We start from the raw sequence: 22,725 nt of genomic DNA, 5'->3' as shown, positions 1-22,725 counted from the left end.
TATGTGGGGATATGCTGGACGTTTGCAAGAGGAGTACATTATGAACTGGTGTGTGTATGAGCAGATAAGCCACAACACTGTTATGTTGTCTTTTTAGAAAAGTGTACCATTATAAGGTTTCAATTTATGAAACTGAAATATGTAATTGTTTTCCTACCTATGTATAAGTGTATGGTGATGTATTTTGTAATCTTTTGTTTAATATGCACAAATTAAATACATGGAAATTGATAATGGAAACTCTGAAAGCATTCATATTATGCATCTGCTTCATATATATATATATACATATATATATATATATATATATATATATACACACACACACACACACACACACACACACACACACACACACACACACACACACAGGTTATAGTTTCTTGAGATAACTACAACTGCTGAACTTCTACGGTTTTGTGTCAAAACCTAACTGTAACTTACCTGTAACCTATGTTTTTTAGTGAATGGCAATGTTTTAAAAAAAAAAAGATTCCGAACTAGAACGTCTCTCTGTAACCTTTGTTTTTTTAGTGAATTTCTAGTTTAAAAAAAAAAAGTAAACTAATAATGAAATGCCATATCTTGTGTGTGTGTTTGTGGGTGTATGAGTGGATGTGTGATGGCATGTGTAAGTGGGTGTGTGAGTGGTTTTGTGAGTCTGTAAGTGGCTGTAAGGGAGTTGATGGCTGTAAGGGTGTGTGTGAGTCTATAAGTGGGTGTGTGAGAGCTATAGTTCCTGGACCTGACAAGCTGTTGAAGTCACAATGAGGTGAACTAGTTTTATGTAGCCTACAGCTTTTTCAATGTTATTGATAGTAAAGATACACTGTTATGATAAAACTGGTGACTGAGGGCTCCAAGACGGTGATGGAGAACTATTCAAGCAGGTGGATCTATGAAAGATCCAATGCTGGAGAAGAAAATAGGTTACTTACCTGTAACTTAAATTATCTTCAGTACTGATATCTTTCATAGATTCACATGCTTGAATACCCCATGGTCAAAGTGGGAGTCCCACGGTACCATCGAAAGCAGGCAATGGCACCCTTTAGAATACTCACCACAGAGGGTCAACTGTATCAGATTTTCAAGCACAAGTGAGATGCATATAACCTGTAAAAAAAGATGAGCCTATATGGGGAGGAGGGTGAGTCGCAATCAAATCTATGAAAGATACTGTTGGAAATGGCCCTGTTGACCGAGGGATCAACCTGGGTTCAGAGAGGCATAGAACTGGCAAGAGCTCCTGCAGTAGTGGGCCATTGTCCAGGTTCTATCGCCCTGAGCAGGGAAGTCCAGCAAGGTATTGATTGGCCTACCCTGGCTTTAGGCTGGGAGGGGGTTGTGTTGGAAATGCCTTCTTCCTCCTATTGTTTTGAGGTCTGTCTTTGCTGGTTTATTGTCTCTGCGCACTTTACACTGGTAACCAGTGCTTAAGTGCAAGTGCTCCCTATAGAAATTTTACTGTTGATTGGGTAATCCATGATTGGCATATTTGATTTACTAGTAAAGTGCACTAGAGGTGCCCAGGGTCTGTAAATCAAATGCTACTAGTGGGCCTGCAGCACTGGTTATGCCACCCACATTAGTAGCCCTGTAAACATGGCTCAGACCTGCCACTGCAGTGTCTGTGTGTGCAGTTTTAAACTGCCAATTCTACTTGGCAAGTGTACCCACTTGCCAGGCCTCAATCTTCCCTTTTACTACATGTAAGGCAACCCTAAGTTAGGCCCTAGGTAGCCCCATAGGCAGGGTACAGTGTATGTGTAAGGTAGGACATATAGGGGGTCATTACAACCCTGGCGGACTGTGTTAAAGCGGCGGTAAGACCGCCAACAGGCTGGCGGTCTTTTTTTGAGCATTATGACCATGGCGGTTACTGCCATGGTCATCCGCCGCTTCACCGTTCTGCCCGCCAGGGCGGAGACGACCGCTGTGCTGGAGACCTGGCTCTCCAGCCCGACGGCCGTCACAATACCGCCGCCGGTAGTTCGACCCGGCTTACCGCCGTGGATTTCCTTCCCTGGCACTGATAGGGGTCTCCCGCACCCCCCACCCCGACTCCCTCCCCTACACCCCCCACCACCCCTGCCACCCCCCAAAGGTGGCAGGGCCCCCCCCCCCCCCACCCCGACCCCCAACATCACATAACTCACACACACGACACGCACACAGGCACCACCAACACACATACACGCACACACACCAACATACATGTCTTCATCCACACACTCAGTCAGACCCGCACACCCATATACAGACATACACGCACACATTCCCAACACACGCAACACACCTGCAAGCATACACGCACTCACACCCCCCCTCTACATACACAGACGCACACCCCATGCACCCACACAACACACAACACCCCCCCAACCCCCTCCCCTAACGGACAATCGACTTACCTTGTCCGTCGATCCTCTGGGAGGGGACGTGAGCCATGGGGGCTGCTCCGCCGACACCGCACTGCCAACAGAACACCGCCGCGCCGAATCACAGGACGTGATTCGCTGGGCGGTGATCTGTTGGCGTGGCGGTGGAGGTGGAGCAACCTCCACTTCCCCGCCGCCCGCCAGTATGGCTGTTGGCGGCTCTCCGTCGTAAAAAGGACGGTGAGCAGCCAACAGTCATAATACGCCGAGCGGCAAACCGCCACTACTGGCGGTCTTTCGCACGGCGGTCCCTCGGCGGTCTTGTTAAAAGACCGCCGAGGTTGTAATGACCACCATAGTAATGTGTTTTATATGTCCTAACAGTGAAATACTGCCAAATTCTGTTTTCACTGTGCAAGGCCTATCTCTCTCATAGGTTAACATGGGGGCTGCCTTTAAATATCCTTAAAGCGCAGATTCCCTTTGAGAGCAGATAAAAAAATATGGAGTTTAGGGTCTCTGAACTCACAATTTAAAATACATCTTTTAGTGAAGTTGTTTTTTAAATTGTCTGTTTGAAAATGCCACTTTTAGAAAGTAGGCATTTTCTTGCTTATACCATTCTGTGACTCTGCCTTTTTGTGGATTGTCTGTCTGGGTCAGTTTGACAGTTGGGCTGTTCACACCTCTTCTCTAGACATTGACACAAAGGGGGCTGGGGTGTAGCCTGCATATCTTGATTAGCCATCTGTGCTGGAGGGGAGGAGTGGTCACTCACACCTGAAAGGACTGTGTCTGCCCTCACACAATGCTGTCTCCAACCCCCTGGTGAGTGTCTGGGGCCTGGCCTGGACAAGGAAGGATCTTGCAAACACTTGAGACTTTGCTTTTAAGTTTGCCAACTTCAAAGGCAGAACTGGGTATAAGAAGAAGACCCAAAACCCCAGACTTTTAGAATCTTTCTGGAATCAAGAGGAACCTCTCCTCAGGAGAAGAGCTGAAGGAGCAGTACTGTCCCTTTGCTGTGTTGCTTTGATTGACTGGCGAGCAGTTGCTGCTTCTGCCTGAAAAGAGTGCAAAGGGTGAACTTTGCTATGTGTCCGCTTGAGAAAATTCCCCAAGAGCTTGGAGTAGAGCTTGCCTCCTGTTGGAAGTCTCAGGGACACCAAAGACTTCAGTTTCCTCGACCTGCAGCACTGGGAACTGTGTGTTTTGTGCTGTTCAAGAGGAGAAACCACTGTGACGCCGCCAACGACACCGCTGGCCTGCAACGTGACCTGCCGACGCCGCACAGAGTCGCATTGCCCCGCTTCGCACCGCGACCATGGTCTCCCCGACGCCATCATCGGATGACTTCACTGAGCCGCTGCTCGCACAGCAACCTGTGGGCCCCGCACTATGGCATTGCCTGCTCACACTGCAGCCTGGGCATCTGAGATGACGCCGCTTCTGCTGACACCGGCGCCGCTGCCTGCATCGTGGCCTGTGGACACTGCTCGTGAGGTACACGAAGCACCGTCCCATCCCGGACCGCAGCCCCAGTCCACCGATGCCAGCACCATCGACTCCTGTGTCATCACCAGGCATCCTGCCTGCACCGTGGCTTGTGGACACCGCTCGTGAGGGTCATGAAGCACCGTCCCGTCCCGCACCGCTGGCTTGGGCCTGCCGACAACAGCGATTCAGCAACGATGACACCGCTGCCTGCACCGTGACCTGTGGACACCGCACGTCGCACCGCCCTGCTCACTACAGCCCTGGTCTCACCGACGCCGCTGGATGCCGTCACCGAGCCGCTGCCTGCACCGTGCGTGACCTGTGGACACTGCACGTCGCATCGTCCTGCTTCGCACCGCAGCCCCGACGCTGCTGCCACCTCACAGACAGGTTCCTGCCCTCCTGGGGATTGTGCAGCTCTATCCCAGGAAGGCAGAACAATGCATTTCCTTAAGGAGAGGGGTGTTACACCCATTCCCATTGGAAATAGGTGTTACAGACATGGGAGCGGTATCCTCCCAGAGCCTCTGGAAATGCTCTGAAGGGCACAAACGGTGCCCTCCTTGCATAATCTAGTCTACACTGGTTCAGAGACCCCCAGTCCCTGCTCTGGCGCGAAACTGGACAAAGGAAAGGGGAGTGACCACTCCCCTGTCCATCACCACCTCAGGGGTGGTGCCCAGAGCTCCTCCAGAGTGTCCCTGGCATTTTGGATTCCAAGGTGTGGGGACCCTCTGGGAGCATCTGAGTGGCCAGTGCCAGCAGGTGACGTCAGAGACCCCACCTGATAGGTGCATACCCGGGTAGGCAGCCAATCCCCCTATCAGTGCTATTAGGGTCTCTCCTCTGGGTGTTTCCTCAGATTCGGTTTGCAAGATTCCTCCAGGACTACTCTGCTTCAGCTTCTGATTGTCCAATCAACCGCAGACTGCTCCAGGATCCGCTGTAACTGCAACAAAGTATCCAGGAAGACTCCTGTGACCTGTAACTTCAGCTCCAGCCAGCAATTGCAACAGTTTCCAAGGTGTACACTCTCTGAGGACTGCCTGTCTTCACCCTGCACCAGAAGAACCAAAGGAATCTCCTGTGGAGTGACGGAATCACTTCCCTGCTTCAGCAGGCACCTATCTGCGATGACGGCCGGTACTCTGGGACTCCTCTCCTGTCGACAAGCATGATCCCTGGAACACAGGTGGTGGACCAAAGTGACTCTGACTGTCCAAAGGTCCAGCTGTCCAACTTTGGTGTAGGTAAGAGCCTGCCTACTCGTGCAGCGATAGTACCCCTGTGCACTGTGTCTTCTGTAGCTCCTTGGGCTTCTGTGCACTTCTTCCAAAAGTTCTTCGTGCACAACATAGCCCAGGTCCTTAGCACTCCATCCTGCGACGCACAGCTCTCTGAGTTGTTCTCCGGCGGCGTGGGATCCTCCTGTGTAGTGCTGCTACGACCACACTTTGCAACTCCTTTGGCCCCATGTCCTGGGATTCCCATGGAGTCTGCCTGGTCTTCTGAGGGCTCTCTGAAGTGCTGGGAGCCCCCTCTGTCTCCTCAGTCCGAGTTGACACCCCCAGGTCACTCCTGGGTCCAGGCAGCTCCTCTTTGACGCAAATCGCGTACTTGCGTGAACCATGGCTTGTTGGCGGAATCCAGCGACACAAACAGCTTGCATCCAACAACTCAACGTGGGACTTGTCTTGCACCAAGCTAGCTTCTTGGTTCATTTCTGTACTTTTTTTCCAACCGGAGAATCCACTTTTGTCCCTTTTTTGATTATCAATATTTTTGTAGTCATACAGATAAATTATAAACACATTTGTAAGGATGGGTTTGCTGACTAAGCACCGAATTTAGATCTTGGCAGAGGGGATTACTCTGTCACAAACTGGATGGATATCACGTCTGCCGCATATATAGATCCCATTATAGTCTATGGGGATCGTAATACGACGGACAGAATAGCTGACACGTTTGTGACAGAGTAACCCCTTCACCAGGATCTAAATCAGGCGCTTAGTTTGTGAAATTCTACTCCACACTGATTAGTAAGCATTCAAACTGAGAGCAGTGAGGTTAAGACATTTATTTACCGTTTTTATCAAATGGAACACATGCAAACTTGAGCACTGTTATCATGAGTGACTGTCACTATCCCTTTGGATGACGGATGGATTGTATAATTTTATGGAAGATGCATAATGTAGAAGTAAAGGTAAAATTAAAATATTATGAACAATGGTACACTGAGTTAAGGGATGAGAGACAGAAGAGGAATTAAACAGCATGATGCATCAAGATTTTTCCATAATAGTCAATGATTACCTTAATATGCTCCAACCAGTGAGTTGATTCCAATTGAGAAAGCCAATGCACTTCCTGAATACTAGGGTATACGATTTCCTTCAGTTTTCGCAAAGATTCCCTCATAACATTAATATTTTGGATATCCAGAAACACCAATTCAACATTCTGATAAGCATCTTCACTTTCATAGCCTCCTCCTCTAGCCTTGAAAGAAACATATTAAAATATGGTAAAACAATAAATCATTTTTCATTCAATACTACCGTCTTCTGTTTCTAGTTATCAAAACTATTTAGAAATATTAAATTTCTCAACTAATTTGCTATAGTTAAAGAAGCTCCAAATACCCAAATATTGACAGCATGGATACACTGAACTAACTACATGTCATCGTAAATACACCATGGAAAACTACTTTATCAGTAATAGCCATAGAAACAATTCATCTTCATGTTCCTTAAATATAAACATTGGCAAATGATTGTTTCCAATGCTAGTGTGTCTTCTAAAGCTGACACCATAGTACTACTTCCTACCCACGTTGAACATATTTATACAGCAGTTCTAACAGCATTCTAGCCAAAAGTAGCACATATTTTGTAAAGTCTACTAACTGCTACAACTCCACTTCTAGTTCTTTTTGACCAATGTGCAAAGTCACAGTAAGAAACAAGGAAAACAGTTTTGTCCCATAAAGATCAAATGTAGAGCCAACTTATCAGTAATAATCAAATGATGTTTGATGCAAGATCTACCATCTTCCAGGGAATGAGTTAGTATTGTTTCCTTGGGCTGTGCAGTCAATAAGCAACAAACATCTGTTTTTAAGCTGATGAGGCCCAATCTTATTAAAAGGCTGCAATAAATGCAGCATCAATACATTTAGAACTTAGGCGTATATGGACTTTAGAGATTGTTGTATGGAGCATGGTAACTTCCACTGTTTATGATTAATTTACCCTATTATTAGTTGATTCCATTCTTAATCTTTTTACTTGTATAAAGTGCTCACGCTCCACATGTGACATCTAACTTGCTAAGTGTAAAGCTATGGCCAGTAGCCCAGTTGTATAAATCATATTAATAAATTGGCTTAAGAATCAATTGGAGCACACCAATGTAATTAGTAATGTATTCTGTAGAATACTAGAACATCAAATGATTTACAAGAAAACACCCACATGTATAATTCCCAGTACTCCAAAAGATGTAGTACAACACCAATCTACCCTCGCTCACTATCAATCATTATCGTAAAAAGAAGAAGTTACCATTATGTGAATTTGCTAGACTCATTTATAAAAGAAGAGAAACAAAAAGAGTCAGTAGTTCCTCAAAGTGACAAGCGTATACCATGTAGCTCATTAACTAAACGACTCAAATGACTTGTATCTGAATTAAGAGAAAACATTTATCCAGTCTGCTTCATGCATCATAGTGTACACCGTAGCAGAGGAGCAATCTCTAACTGCACTCAAGGGTATTTCTACTCTTGGGGGCATGGCCGACCAGCACGATGGCTGACACACCCTGAGGTTCTGCTACGGGGGAATAAATCCTCCTGTTTTTCCCGCTGAGCAGCAGCCCGATCCCAGGGTCGCATTTGGAGCGATGCAGGGAGGCTTTAGGAGGCTGCGAGTAGCGTCGGAGAGCCGGATTTGAGGTGAGTGCAGGCCTCGGCCGAGGAGGCAGGCCTGTCCGCAACCAGGGCGCTCTCTTGGATCTCTCGAGGGGACGGCCCCTTGATTTACTGGCCTCCGTTAGATCCTGCAGTTGGGACGTGGGCTTGGGAGGCGCCCCCCCCCCGGCCCACACACACGGCGGCCTGGTTTCTTTCCCTTGTGGGGACCGTTCGGCTGCTGGGGCGGGCCGCGGGCGTCTGGGCCCCTGGTGGTGCTGGGGGCCGGCCTCTCCGGCTCGTATCCCTTGTGCCCAGGCAATTTCTGGAGTCTGCTGTTGCCTGGGGTTGTGGCTCCCCCCGGGTGGCGGGTTGGCAGCTGATTGAGGAGCTGTGACTTGGCCTGGTTAGGGCGCGGCTGCGGATGACTGGCGGGGCCTGGTCGGCGGGGGACTCGAGCGCGAGGCCCTGCAGTGTAGTGAATTGTCACCCAGGGCTGCTGCTGATAGCTCCTGCGGCTGGGTCTTGACTTGTGGCACTGGACGAGGGATCGGCTTGGAGGCCCGACGCTTGGTTCCATACTTCAGGTTTGGACGAGACAGGTCCAGAGAATCGGCTTGTCCTGGGTGGCCTTGCTTTATGGATGGCCAGTGCTGGTGCGGTACGGTGCACTCAATTGACGCTAACCCGTGGAACGGCGCTGAGGATGGGGAAGGCAGACCATAAGCAGCCTAAACTCACCTTTGAGGGGGTAAAAGGAAGAGCGGCGTTACCGGCCATTTGACGGATGATTCGCCGCCCTAGGAGGGGGCCTCTGCTTCCTCTGTAAAGGCTATGTTTTTAGATCTCAAGCATAGCCTGGCTGGCATCGACGCTAAGCTTGACCATTTGACCGAGCAGATGGACCGTTTAAAGGAGCGGGTGGATGGCCATGATGCTCGTTTCGAGCAGCTGGAATCTCGCACCTCGGATTTGGAGGAAGGATGCCGCGGTGCTGGAGAACAACTACTAGGCATTGGAACGTCTGCTGGAGGTGATCCGCAACAAGAATGAGGATTTGGAGGCCTGGTCCCGCCGCAATAACATTTGCATTCTTGGCCTCCCTGAGTCGACAGCTATGGGTCGTATGGAAGATTATGTTGAGACTATGCTGTCTGAGATATTACTCAGTGAACTCTCCCAGGTACTGGTGATGGAGAGGGCTCACAGGTTTCTCGGTCCTCGGCCGCCGCCGGGAACTCCGCCGCACCCTATAGTTGTTCGTTCGCTGAACTATCGTGACAGGGACACCATACTTAGACTGGCTAGAGAGCAGAAACCTGTGATTTATAATAACACTGAGCTTAACTTTTTTCCTGACTATACCCCTGGGGTGCAGGCTGCTCGTAAGGCTTTCCTGCCGGTCAAGCGCACTCTAAGTCAGACGGATGCCAAATTCTCCCTCATTTATCTAGCTAAGCTCCGAGTGCAGCATAAGGGCAAGTTGCATTTCTTTACGGATCCGAAATTAGCCGCCAAGTTCGCAAAATCTGTTCCAAAAAAGGCACAGTCGAGGGTTCGAGAGACTCTGGCAGAGAGAGAGGCGCCCTAAGTGACAATGACTAAATGGTTTCTGTTGTTCCGGGGCCATGGTAGCCCCGCTCGCTGCCTTATCACTAGTACACAGGTTATTGCTTCCAATCTGTAAGAGGGCTGCTCTATAGTACATTTTGCACCGTGAGTTCCCTTTCCCCCATCCCGTTTGGGATGGTGTTTCGGCTGGCCTGTTCAACGCACCTCTTGATGAGTCCCTTGATACTGTTTAACACTACTGTTTGGGATGTGTATTTGGGGATGGGATGGACTGTAGCACAGACCCATTTGGGGGGGTCAGCGTGGATGGGGGGTTGGGTTGATCTGTAATTTTGATGGTGTGGAGGGACATGTGCTTAGATAACTGTTTGGATTGGCGTGGAATAGTGTGACGCCTGTGCGCTGCCTAACTTGGAATGTGCGTGGGCTGAATGACGGGCCGTAAGATGAGACTGCTGTCTGCCTATTTGCAGCGTCATGCGATTAACATTTGCATGTTACAGGAGACCCACCTGGTTGCGGCCTCCTGAAATGGGATAAAGGCTGGCTGGATTGGAGAGTGTCACATTGCGATGTATTTGCCCTATGTAGAGGTTTGGCAATTCTGATTCGGAAAGGGTTACAGTGGCGCACCGAAAAGACACATGTGGATCCTGCCGGTCGTTACGTCATGCGGCGCGGCACGCTGCTGGATCGACCCTGTAGATTGGTATCGATTTATGGCCCAAATACTGATGACCCTGATTTTTTCCGGCAGGTGGGGCGGTCGATCGACTGGATCTGGGACCTTGCTGTGGGGAGGAGATTTTAATGTGATATTGGATCCTGTGGCGGATCGTGAGAGCCTGGCGCGGCCACAGCATGTTATGGCTGCTAGGGCTCTTTCGCATGTGATGTCTGAGGGTGCTATGATTGACATATGGAGGGTAAAGCATGGTACTGACAGGGAGGGCACCTGTGTTAATTATGCTCATAACAGCTGGTCCCGTATTGACAGATGGCTTGGTACCAGGGATGTTGAGCTCTGGACGCGGTCGGCTGAGCATATGGCACGTACTTTGTCGAACCACTCTCCAGTTTTGCTGGAGTTGGCTATATCAGGAGGCCCCGCGCGGACCTTTGCGTGGAGACTTCTTCACAGTGCACTTAGAGATCAGGTATTCAAGACTGAGATCTGAGACGCCATCCTGAATTATTTCGCCGAGAATCAGGGCTCGGTGGCTTCTGCTGGGACTGTGTGTGAGGTGTTTAAGGTGGTGATTCGTGGCATTTGCATCTCTAATCAGCATGGAGTGCTGAAAGTGCTGAGGAGGGACCTGGCGGAGCTGGAGGCCCAGCTTGCTGATCTGGAAAAACGCTTAGCAACTTACTGGTCGGGCAACACTTTGGCCATCCTGAGAAGTAAGATGACAGTATGAGGAGGCGGCGTTACGAGAGGTTTGCTTCCTGGGGAAGTACACTGTGGCGAGGAGATAAGGAGAGGGAGAGAGAGCTGGTCGGACGCTGGAGAGCATGCTCCGTAGGCCGTGGACAAGTAATTATGTTGTAGAGTTGTCGGATTCAGATGGTGAGCGTCATACTGGCACTGATGAGATTAGCCATGTTCTCACTAATTTCTATGGGGATCTGTATGCGGAACCCCCTGGGTTGGAGTCAACTGATTACTTTGGGGATATCAGTTTGCTGTGGTTTGAGAATTCTCATAGGTTATATCTTGATGCCCCTTCTCGGTGGATGACGTGGTTCAGGCGATCCACAGCTTGCTGGGGGGATAAGGTACCAGGGCTGGACGGCTTAACACCGTCCTTTTATAAGGAATATGTTGATATCCTTGCGCTGCACCTCCTGGAGGTTTATGCGGAAGCTCTGGATGCCAGCGTTCTTCCTGCCTCACTGCAAGAGGCTCTCATTGTGACTATTTTAAAGCCGGGGAAAGATCCGTGCAGCTGTGACTCCTACCGCCCACTTTCATTAATCAACATAGATAATAAGATCCTGGCGAAGCTAATTGCTGCTCAATTGCAGCCTTTTCTCTCATCCCTGGTGCTGCTGGACCAATCTGGCTTTGTGCGGGCCGCTCTACCTTGCACAATCTCCGTACCTACTTTGCTGTATATTGCACGATCAACCCTGATGACCGTGCTGCTGTGGTGTTTTTAGATGCCACCAAGGCCTTTGACTCTCTTGCGTGGTCGTACATGTTTGCTTTGCTAGCTCGGGTGGGACAGAGCTCCAGGTTTATCCAACTGATTTGATTGTTATATCCGAGAACTTCAGCCCGATTGAGAGTGAATGGGACCATCTTTGATCCCTTTCTGATAGCTAGAGGCACTCGCCAGGGCTGCCCACTATCTCCGTTGCTTTTGGCAATAGTAATGGAGCCGCTGGCTGCTCGTTTGAGGCAATGCCACAACCATAAAGGATTGGCATTTCGGCAGCGGACAATATTAATTTCTATGTATGCGGATGATATTGCCCTGTATGTCTGCGATCCGCAGCAGAATCTTGATGCCCTGCTAGATAAAATAGTGAGTTTTGGACAATTCTTCAGGATTATCATTAACTGGTCCAAGTTGGTCGTGTTGCCTCTTTCTGTGGCTACGACGCAGTTCCCCTCTGAATACCCCGTTGGCTGGGCTGATGGCCCGGTGCAGTATTTAGGCGTATGGCTGAGCGGGGACATCAATATGCTTTGGTCAGCGAATTACGGCAGAGCCCTTGCGTGGTTGGGGGAAAAGGTGGAGATGTGGTGCTCGTTGCCACTGCCGGTGACGAGTCGCATCACATCGCGATAGCAAAGACGGTCATCTTGCCAAAATGTTTATATTTGTTTATCAACCTACCCCTTGTTTTCACTGTGAGCTTTTTGGAAAGGCTTAGGTCCGCGCTGGTATAGTTGGTCTGGGCGGGGAGACAGCCCAGAATTTTGTGGGAGAGATTGACACTTCCGTTTGAGATGGGTGGTTTGGCTGCACCGGATTTAGAGATTTATTATTATTGTGCACAGGCACATTTTGCGCATTTCTGGCTATACCCCACACAATATCTGCCACATTTGGCCCCTGAAAGTGACGCTGTATGACCTGATAGACTACCGCACGTGTTGGGGAGCCCGTTCCGGCCCAGGCTGCATGGGGTTGATACTGTGGTTTGCACGGTGAGGGCTTGGACTGCAATGTTGCAGCGTGTTAATGTGCGTGAGCCATTTGACCCGGCGATGCCGATTTTGGATGTTGCAGACAGGCAGCTTTTGGGAGATGCCTGTGTGCATGAGTTTCTCTGTGAGTCTAGTTTGACTACCGTGGATTCTTGGTTTTCTGATGGGCTGGTCATCTCATCTGAGGTGGCGCTTGGTGAGGGGGGAGACACTGCGATGAATCGACTATGAGTGCTTAGAATAGGTACGATGCTCCGCTCGCGCTATCCGTTTCCCTGCGATGCCGCCGGTTTGCCATCCGCTGGAGCTCTTGCATCAGATGCGATCCCCGCGCAGACTTATCACTAAGCTGTATGCCTGTATGCAGAGCGAGTCGCCTGAGACTGTGATGAGGGCGAGAGTGCGCAGGGAGGCGGACATCAGGGAGGCCATCTCTGATGATGAGTGGCGTAGATGCTGTGCGCATATGAGAGAGTTGTCCCCTAATTATAGACTGCGCCTTATTCATTTTAAGTTCTTACATCGGTTGTACCATACGCCCTGCGGCTTGCGAAGCATGGGTTTGCTTGCTGATGCGCATTGTGAGAGATGTGGAGCCCCTGACCCGGACTTTCTGCACCTTGCTTGGAGTTGTGCGGGGTTGCGTGAATACTGGATAGAGGTGCTGCGCATCATTGAGGAGATGACTGATACTGAGCTGCTACACACTCCTAAGCTTGCCCTCTTAGGTTATGTGGAGGGGGTCCCCGCTGCTTATAGAAGATTGATCGGGCTGCTGTTATTGCTGGCCAAGCACAGGGTTGCGATGTGCTGGGGACGTGGTCGAACTCCCCATTGTTGTGTGTGGCTGTGGGATGCTTCGTTCTGTCAAGAGCAGCTGATGATACACTGGGAGCTTATGCCTGAGGGCTCCAGACCGAAAGACATATGGGACCCACTGCATGCTTTTTTGGAGAATCGGGATTTTAGCATCTGATGGCTTGGCGCTTCCTATAGATAACGTTAAAAGGTTCCCTCCCTTCCGTGCTATCTCACAAGACCTGCAGGAATATATTGGCGTACTGTCGGCGACATGATTGTTCTGCTCTTTCCCCCTTCGCTTCTCTCTCTATTTCCCCCTTATCTTCTTCTCCTTCTCTCTTCTCAGCTTCCTGAGTTGAGCCTGCCTATTGTTGTATAGTTTTCTCGTTTCTCAATGTGCTCATCTGGAGTGTTCAGATTTTGACAGCATTGTATCGTACTAAGTGAAGCCTGAATCCTGTTATGGAGACACTGTAAGAAGGTTGCATATTTTTGTTGCTAACTATGCTCTTCTCATTCATGTGATATTAATGCTAGCCTCTCAGATGGGCGAAATTGAATATGATGTTATAACTGCATAATAAAAATAAATACATAAAAAAAGGGTATTTCTACTCTTAATAGCAACTCACAAATTAACCACAAATATCTTATATAAAAAAAATAAATGAGCACTGGACAGTATGACCATAATACCAATCTATACAAATCAAGAGAATTGCATAAGGACTGAATAATCATGCAAAGATCACTGTTGAGAGATGTCATTAGTGCTTACTAATCAGGTATATTTAAAAGAATCATCATATACTCTTGGTAATGTACTGGATGTATCCCCGGGAGCCCACAATGCCAAGATAATCCCCATAACTAAAATGATCCATGGGCTGTAAATATAGATATTTATGTTAAATCCCACGGTTGCATAGCTGTCAAGAGCAGGCATGAAATTATAAGTGCCTGCCATGTCAGTTATGTTATACACAAAATAAACACCAGCATGCATACTAACTAGCACATTCACAAATGGTATCGATACACTTGACGCATGCATGTACAACCAGACCTCAACAAGTCGGCCACATTGGTACAGCACAAAATTAACATCCACAATGCAGAAGCAATCATTCATAAACAACTAGACCTCACTGGTGCACAACTGAATAGCTATCATGAGTTCAAATATTATCCCTATCTAAGAGAGTACTTCCTAGCATACTTAATAAGGAAATGTATAAAAGGTCATCCACCAATAAAAAGCATTGGTAAAGAAAATAAAACCAGTATCAGAGAGGCTCCCCTGCCCACAATAAAGACATGGAAAACTAGTAGCTACAACAGAGGAGTTGCCAAAGAAGCTAGCTGGGTATGCCAAGCAAGTTCTAGTGTGGTTACATAACGGAATGAACACCATTGACACATCACAATGTAGTGATTTGCTGAGCAAAGGTACACATATTTTTAATTACCCAATTTTAATATACAGAGAGGATAGCAAAAAGCTTAATTTGTAGTGCCATATCAAGAAAAATATTTGGACAGTATACCACAGTGGTGGAATCTTGGAGATCATACAATTGCTAAAGAATCTCATTAAGCTGCCACATTTAGGTCCTTATTAACTTAGTCATAACTCCAAATCCAGCAGTTCTAACTAAAAGTGACACTCTAATAAAAATTCAGACTCTATTTCTGCTTAATCAAATCAATCACCATTCAACTTACATTAGATTCTAGGTGGTTATTTTAGATGTAATGTTCTACACGTGGGCCATTCATAACAAAGTGTGAATAATGTTGTAGCATCCTTTTACGAATTGTGTAGTTTTTCTAATGTATTGTAAGCCACATGGACATTCAGTGCAATAAGTGACATTTCATGTTTTGCAACTAGACCAGTTTCTCAATTTCCATTCTTTTAGTTTTGTCCAAAAATATTCAGAATTTGTAGTATTAATTCAAGCCAAACAGTGGCCACATGTTAGTGTATACCAATAGGATCTTGCCCACATCTCTGACTAAGGGTGTTTTTTCACTGGTTCTTTACAGGCCACGGCCACTAGGGGCCCTATGTACTTAGCTCAGTGTTTGCAATTACCCCATAGTGAATTTTTGCAATTCACTATTTGGTAATCACAAACAGCAATGTGCTAAAGTGCGTTTCACACCGTTTGCGATTCCCAGTGGGTCGCAAATAGACCTACCTCATTTATATTGATGAGGTGGTCGCAATTTGCAACCCATTGGGAATAGCCAAATATCACAGATATGGTGGCCTGCTGGAGTCAGCAGACCACCAAGTCTGTGATTGTTTTTTTCAATAAAGCATATTTTTAAAAATACAGCCTGTTCTCCTTAAACGAAAACAGGACATGTTTCAAAAACAAAAACTTATTTTTGTTATTTTTTTTTAAGAGTAGGCAGAGGTCTGTGGGACTATTGCCTTCTCTTAAAAAATGTGTGCACCAACATTCACAAAGGGTAAGGGGTCCCTTGTGGACCCCTTCCCATTTGCAAATGGGTTACAACCAACTTGAAGTCGGTCGCTAAACATTCTTACATCCCACTGCATATCGCTATTAGAAGGAACGCCCTTAACACGCCCTTCCTAATACTGAATTGCAGACCCTCTGCGCGATTCCGTAATAGGTTACCGAATCGCAAATGGGGCTTTGTATATGCCCAAGTACTTGCTAGCGGTCATAAACCGGATGATTCTAAAAATCAGACCGTTTGCTACAGGTAAAAGTTTTTGTACATCTGACACCAGATCTCTTACATTACATCTTCTCTGAAAAGCAAATATAGACCTTTCAAGACTGAAATCTACATTGTTAATTAAATGACAGTTTTCTAAGACATCATTGAACTCGGTACGAAATCTATCCAGATATTTCTTTAACTTGTATAAGGGAGTGCAGGTTTTTTGCCAGGAACGTTTCACAGACAATTTCACCAATCTAATTGAATAGCCACAAGATACTACTTTCTGTGTTAAAGTTTTAGCTTCACTGAAATAATCCTCTTTTTCTGTACATCTGTGCCGTTTGCACCAAAACTGGCGAAAGGGAAGATTATCATGCAAATTGTGTAGGTGATGACTGCTTCTTTTAAGGAAAATATTTCATGCTGTGGGTCTTCTTTATAAGCCTTTATAGAGACATCCATTCTCTGCTCTGATTTACAAATCTAAGAAATTAATGTTTTCCCTATTATATTGGAGAGTACATTATAAATCTTTGGTTTAGAAATTCAGCCCTATGTGAAATTCAGACAAAGAGCTACTCCAAATCAAAATCACGTTGACAATGTAACAGATACACTTTCTAATACGGGTTCTACTGGGGCGGTACACATCATATATAGTTTTGTCTTTAAATGCTGCCTTGGAAAATGTTGCTCCGTTTGGAGCAACAACTGCACCAATCACATCCATTATGATTTGTTGATCAAATAAATCATCAAAGATTAAGTGGTTATCAGTAAGTGCTACTGGGGTGCAATAACCAATGCAGACACCCTATGTGGTCCTGGTCTGGTCTCAAGTATCCTGCCAAGCACTGATAATGCCTCACATTGCAGAATGTTAGTATATAGGCTTTCAAAATTTAGGGTTATCATCCAATCAGTGTTCTCACTTATGTCAAGCACCTCAACTTTATTAATAACTGGCATACTGTAATTACTGAGTAATGGAGACGTAGGGTTTAATAAATAAAGGAATAAACGTTACTAGACGGTCCAAAACCGACTGGCATGCTGCAATGATTGGTGTACTAGGAGATTTTGTTTCATGTTTATGAATCTTTGATAGAAAATGTAGTGCTGGAATTTTAAAGTTGGGATTGCTGAAGAACAAGTACTCCCATTCACTCAACCACTCTTGTCAATGGGTGCCTGGTTAGTGCTTGAATGTATGTTCTGATGTCTTCAGTAGGATCACAAGACAACTTCCAAAAATGTTCTTTATCATTAAGTTTTCTCACAGTTTCAGTCTGATAATCTCAGATATTCGATAATACAACACAGCCATCTTTATCAGTGGGTTTTATAACCACATCTGACACGTTTTCTAGTATCAGCAGTGTCCTAGATTCAGATTTCTTAAATAAGCCAAATTCAGTTAAAAACAAATTCAAACATAATGATTTATTTTCTCTTAAGCTACATCATTGCAAAAAAAGGTTGAGAGTAGATATAACCCAGTTATATCTTGTATGGGGTTAATGTCACTGTTTTTAAAGAAGTATTTCAAATATTATTCTAAAAACGTTATAGGTCACATTTGATGTTTGATGTCAAAACAGTCATTAAGATGTGTGGGTAAAAATACTGATCATGTGGAAGAACTTTCTTCTGTGTGTCAGTCAATATGTGATATGAAATATAAAAACAGAAGATGTTTCCATGTTCAAATTCTTAGTCTCATTAACCATCTGTAAGACTGGTTCCTGGTCTGTCTATGCCCGGGTGCGCAATGGTTTCCATATCCCCTATTTACATACTGGTGTTGGACTGCAATCTCTTGGTGCTGGATATTATACAAGAGGTGTTTTCTTGTAAATCATGTGATGTTCTGTTCAAGAGGATGCATTACTAATTAAACGGTGCACTCTGAATGATCTTAGACAGCGTGTTGTGTTTTAGGGTCTATTTTGCAAATTATATGGCATCCTGGTAATGTAAATATGATTAGTTGGAATAATTGTGTATTGCCTCGTAAAGTTGTTCTCTGTTTACTTTTTGTTTTGGGAACCCATATAATTAAGAATTCCTTATGTCCTGAGAAGGGTCTCATGTAAGTTTGACAGAGTAAAGTCGAAACATCGATACAGGTTTTAAAAAAATATGTACTTCTCCAACTTGAACAGTTTATTTAGCTGGAGCAGAATACATATTTCTAGATAGCTGACCTTTTTTTTATTAACACATTGTGTCTAAGTACTATGCATGTAGAATTTTGTTATATTTTTTGCCATATGTGTGTTGGCTTCTTGTTCCCTCTTCCTATACATAATAAACATATGTGTGAATAAATTAATATTATTTAAAGGTCTTTCCAGACAATCTATAATAATGTAATAACAATTAATTGTGTCAAAATAATTATATTCTTCTAAAAGAAATAACTCAATTGAAGTAAAACCACTAATTGAATAGATTAATATCTCACTGGTCAATAAACTGGAACTTTGTTTGATATATAATACAAGGGACAGATTGGGAATTACTAGGGACCTGGCTATCAATAATATTTAAAGCAGTTGTCCCAATGTTAACAATAGTATTGTAAGAAAACAATTATTGTATACTGAGAAATGTTTTTAATAATTTGAACATATAAAAAAGGCAGACATATTCTACATGGAATCTCAGTGGGGTGAGAAAACGGTGCTTGGTACTCAAACAATTGTAATTTATGTGAAAGTATGAATATATGTATGACAAGTCAAAAGTACAGATACAGCGCGTTTGTCACAAACTAATAACATAAGCGTGGGCATGTTATGTCAGCGTTTCAATCCATTATAAATGGAGGATCATCATCAAAGAAACAACAAGAACAGGACATACATAAATTAAAAAAATAAAATCATCAATAAAGCATGGAGAATAAAACTATCTTTTGATATATTGAGGACAAGTATGTGATCACTACATCACTAACATGTAAATTATGATATTACAAATGCATAATTACTATTATAACTAAGTAAAAAGGACCATCAGAAAAAGCTAAAAATAGGTGCTATGTAGCCTGTGGTGGCTATAGAAATAAACAGGGCTTAACTGTCAAATATGGAACATATGAATTTAATATGAGCCCTGTTTCTGCAGGTGCAAACATCCAGAGATATATGGTGGTACTGCTGGTATCTTTAAGGAGTACGCGGAAGTCTAGGGAAAAAGTTAAACAAGCTCAATGGAGTCAAGATAGAGGCATGGGCGGACACATCCCCTCTCCCTCTTTTTACCTGCGCCTCTGAGCAAGGAGAAAAGCATGACCTTAGATTGGCTCTGATCATTAGAGCTGGACAACAAGGGCAATGAACCCCAGTGGACACCATATAGTGATAAAGTAGTGGCCAGAACATCAGGCACGGTCTCTGGAGCGGTCATTGTGGTGACCTGCAGTCAGGCCACAGGTCAGTACACTGAGGCAAACATGGTGCCTGGCCAGCAGCACTCTTAGGAGAAACAGCATTCACAACAGAGGACTCCCAAGGTGGCGAGGATGGCTAGTATCAACTCAGCACGCTCGCCACATGAGGCAAGGGGGTAGTAATTGACACAAAACTGAAAATTGCACCTGACTCCATTACATCTACCATGTTGTCCTCAGTGGGCCTGGGGGAGCAATTTAGCTAGCACACTGAGAAATGGGTGAATCACCCCCATCCTGTGATGCAAGGAGACGTGGTGGTGTGAGCGGATTACAGAGGCCCCATCGAGAAAGTGCCATTGGGGCTGCATCCTGTACGCATCCCCCATTCTTTCATAAGAGTCCATGAGGTGTGTGTGGGATAAAGAGTGAGAAGAACCTAAACACTACCCAAAAAAGAGGGGGTTGTGGGTCCATCTGGAAATCTGCCCCACTGGTTCCCAGGTATGCTGGACTGTTATGCCCTTTCAGACCTAGCACTGCAGGCCTTTGACTAAGCAAGGAGCAGCATAGCAGGTAAACCAACCTGTGCAGATTCTACATTGCAAATCTTACATGTCCAAGGTGGATCTAAGTGGCTGGACAGACCATGCAGCAACCTCACGGTGACCACCTCCCATTTCTGACGCAACCATTAATGAGATACCTGATCATCTGGAAAGCACCAGTGAAAAGGTGAAAATTGGGTAACGGGTTCCGTTCAGAGATCACACCTTCCTAGCTTGGTAGTAGGCAGACATATCCTACTTGAAATCTCAGTGGGATGAGAAAACGGTGCTTGGTGCTCAAACAATTGTAATTTATGTGAAAGTATGGATGTATGTATGACAAGTCAAAAGTACAGATACAGCCCGTTTGTCACAAACTAATAACATAAGCATGGGCATGTAAATGTCAGCGTTTCAATCCATTATAAATGGAGGTTCATCGTCAAAGAAACAAAAAGAACAGGAAATACATAAATTAAATCATCAATAAAGCATGGAGACCAGAACTATCCATTGATATATTGAGGACAAGTATGTGATCACAACATCACTTACATGTAAATGATGAGATTACAAATGCATACTTACTATTATAACTAAGTGGAAAGAACCATCAGAAAAAGATAAAAATAGGTGCTACGTAGCCTGTGGTGGCTACAGAAATAAATGGGGCTTAACAGTCAAATAGGGAACATCTGAATTCAATATGAGCCCTGTGTTTGCAGGTACAAACATCCAGAGATATGCCCCATTCACCACCATCCACCAGTCTCATGCCACTGCTTGCAACTGCAGTTATGGCACCTGCAGCAGAATCCAAATCCCAGCAGATGACCAAACCAAGTGAAACCACAACAAAAATACCCTACGGAACACGAGATGGACAAGGTGGAGGAAGCTACTGTTTGCCACTGGATGTAACAGCTGTTCTCCTGCATCACGGAGGATGTAGCTTACCTACATGCGGACCTGAAAAGTGTATTCCACCACATGAAATGGGAGAATGCTGAGATAGGCTATAGGGTCATTGCTGGCCAGCAGCACTTAGCGATGGCAGAGAGAAACAGTAAAACTCATTAAATAAGAGCTGCTCACATTTACAGAGCAAAAATTAATCTTGAAGATAAGACATACGACCTAGAAATTAGGACACAACACAACAAAGGTTTTGAGGAATTCCACTAGGCAAGGAAAGTTGTGTATGACAATACGTATTTATGTATGCAGTGCATATACATGTATTTCATAGTCTGTAGAAAATATATGTGCTTTCATGTCTGTATGTGAGTTTATGCTTCTTTGTATGATAGTACAGATATGTAGGAGTATGTAAATATGATTACGGGGTAGGTACCTGCATCTATGCATATTGATTTATGCTTTTTATAAGGTAATAACAATATCAAAAATATCACTACATATATATTCAATCATGACAAAATATATGTCTGGGTATGTAGATGAGGCTGTCTATATCCGTGAATATGTATTTGCTTCCGCTAATAAAGGGTATACATATATTTAGAAACTTAAGAAAAAAACATTTTTACAGTAACAAGGTGCTATTTATCTCACTTACATCGGCTGGCAGATGGTGTGGTCTACACGATTCTCTCTTGACGACAGAGGGCAGTGTCCCCTCCCAGACCAGAGAGCTCATTTCCTTTAATTAATAGGGTAAAAATTAAGCAGATCTAGGTAGGATTCACCCAGGTATTTGCTTTTCTTTTCTATTGGGAATTAGGCCAATCCACTGGGGATCCTTGTCCTGACGAATGCCCAAGACCAGTTAGGGTACCATGGGGGCAGGAACATGTTGGCCTAGGGAGATGGTTTGAGTCATTACACTCACTGACCATCACAGAAATGTTTTAGATATACCTGCGGTCCCAATATTAAAGGTGACAGGCCTAGGGACCCCAAGGTATTTTTAGTTTTTTCTGCATCCCGCCATTTGTCCAGTGTTAGACCTGACAGCTTTAGGGTGGTCATACTTAACTTTTTGCCTGCCTCCCTCCACTTTTTGGACACTGTTTTTGCTGGTTTTATGAATCTTCGCACTTTACCACTGCTAACCAGTGCTAAAGTGCATATGCTCCCCCTTAAAACATGGTGACATTGGTTAATACCCAATTGGCTTATTTAATCTACTTGTAAGTCCCCAGTAAAATGCACTACATGTGCCCAGGGCCTATAGATTAAATGCTACTTGTGGGCCTGCAGCACTGATTCTGCCACCCACCTAAGTAGCCCCTTCACTATGCCTCAGGCCTGCCATTACAAGGCCTGTGTGTGCAGTTTCACTGCCACTTCAACTTGGCATTTAAAAGTACTTGCCAAGCCTTAAACTCACCTTTTTCTACATATAAGTCACCCCTAACGTAGGCCCTAGGTAACCCCTAGGGCATGGTGCTATGTAGATAAATGGCAGGACATGTACCTGTGCAGTTTATATGTCCTGGTAGGGTAAAACTCCTAAAATTGTTTTTACACTGCGGTGAGGCCTGCTCCTTTCACAGGCTAACATTAGGGCAACCCTCATATACTGTTTGAGTGGTAGAATCTGATCTGAAAGGAGTAACAAGGTCATATTTAGTATGGCTAGAATGGTAATACAAAATCCTGCTGACTGGTGGAGTTGGATTTAATATTACTATTTTAGAAATGCCACTTTTAGAAAGTGAGCATTTCTCTGCACTTAAATCCTTCTGTGCCTTACAATCCACGTCTGGCTAGGTTACCTGACA

At 45.2% G+C, this 22,725-nt stretch overlaps 1 protein-coding gene across 3 annotated transcripts in view; it reads right to left on the bottom strand.

Moving 5' to 3' along the window:
- Positions 1-22,725, bottom strand: part of MTMR2 (myotubularin related protein 2) — a 345,983-nt gene that overhangs the window by 87,740 nt on the left and 235,518 nt on the right. For all 3 annotated transcript variants that reach the window (XM_069202398.1, XM_069202399.1, XM_069202400.1), the window contains exon 9: positions 6,198-6,383. In XM_069202398.1, coding sequence (XP_069058499.1) covers positions 6,198-6,383 — 186 coding nt within the window. The remainder of the gene's footprint in view (positions 1-6,197; positions 6,384-22,725) is intronic.

This window comes from Pleurodeles waltl, chromosome 8, assembly GCF_031143425.1.
Source record: "Pleurodeles waltl isolate 20211129_DDA chromosome 8, aPleWal1.hap1.20221129, whole genome shotgun sequence".
Lineage (NCBI taxonomy): Eukaryota > Metazoa > Chordata > Amphibia > Caudata > Salamandridae > Pleurodeles > Pleurodeles waltl.
This window is presented reverse-complemented; position numbering and strand designations above follow the sequence as displayed.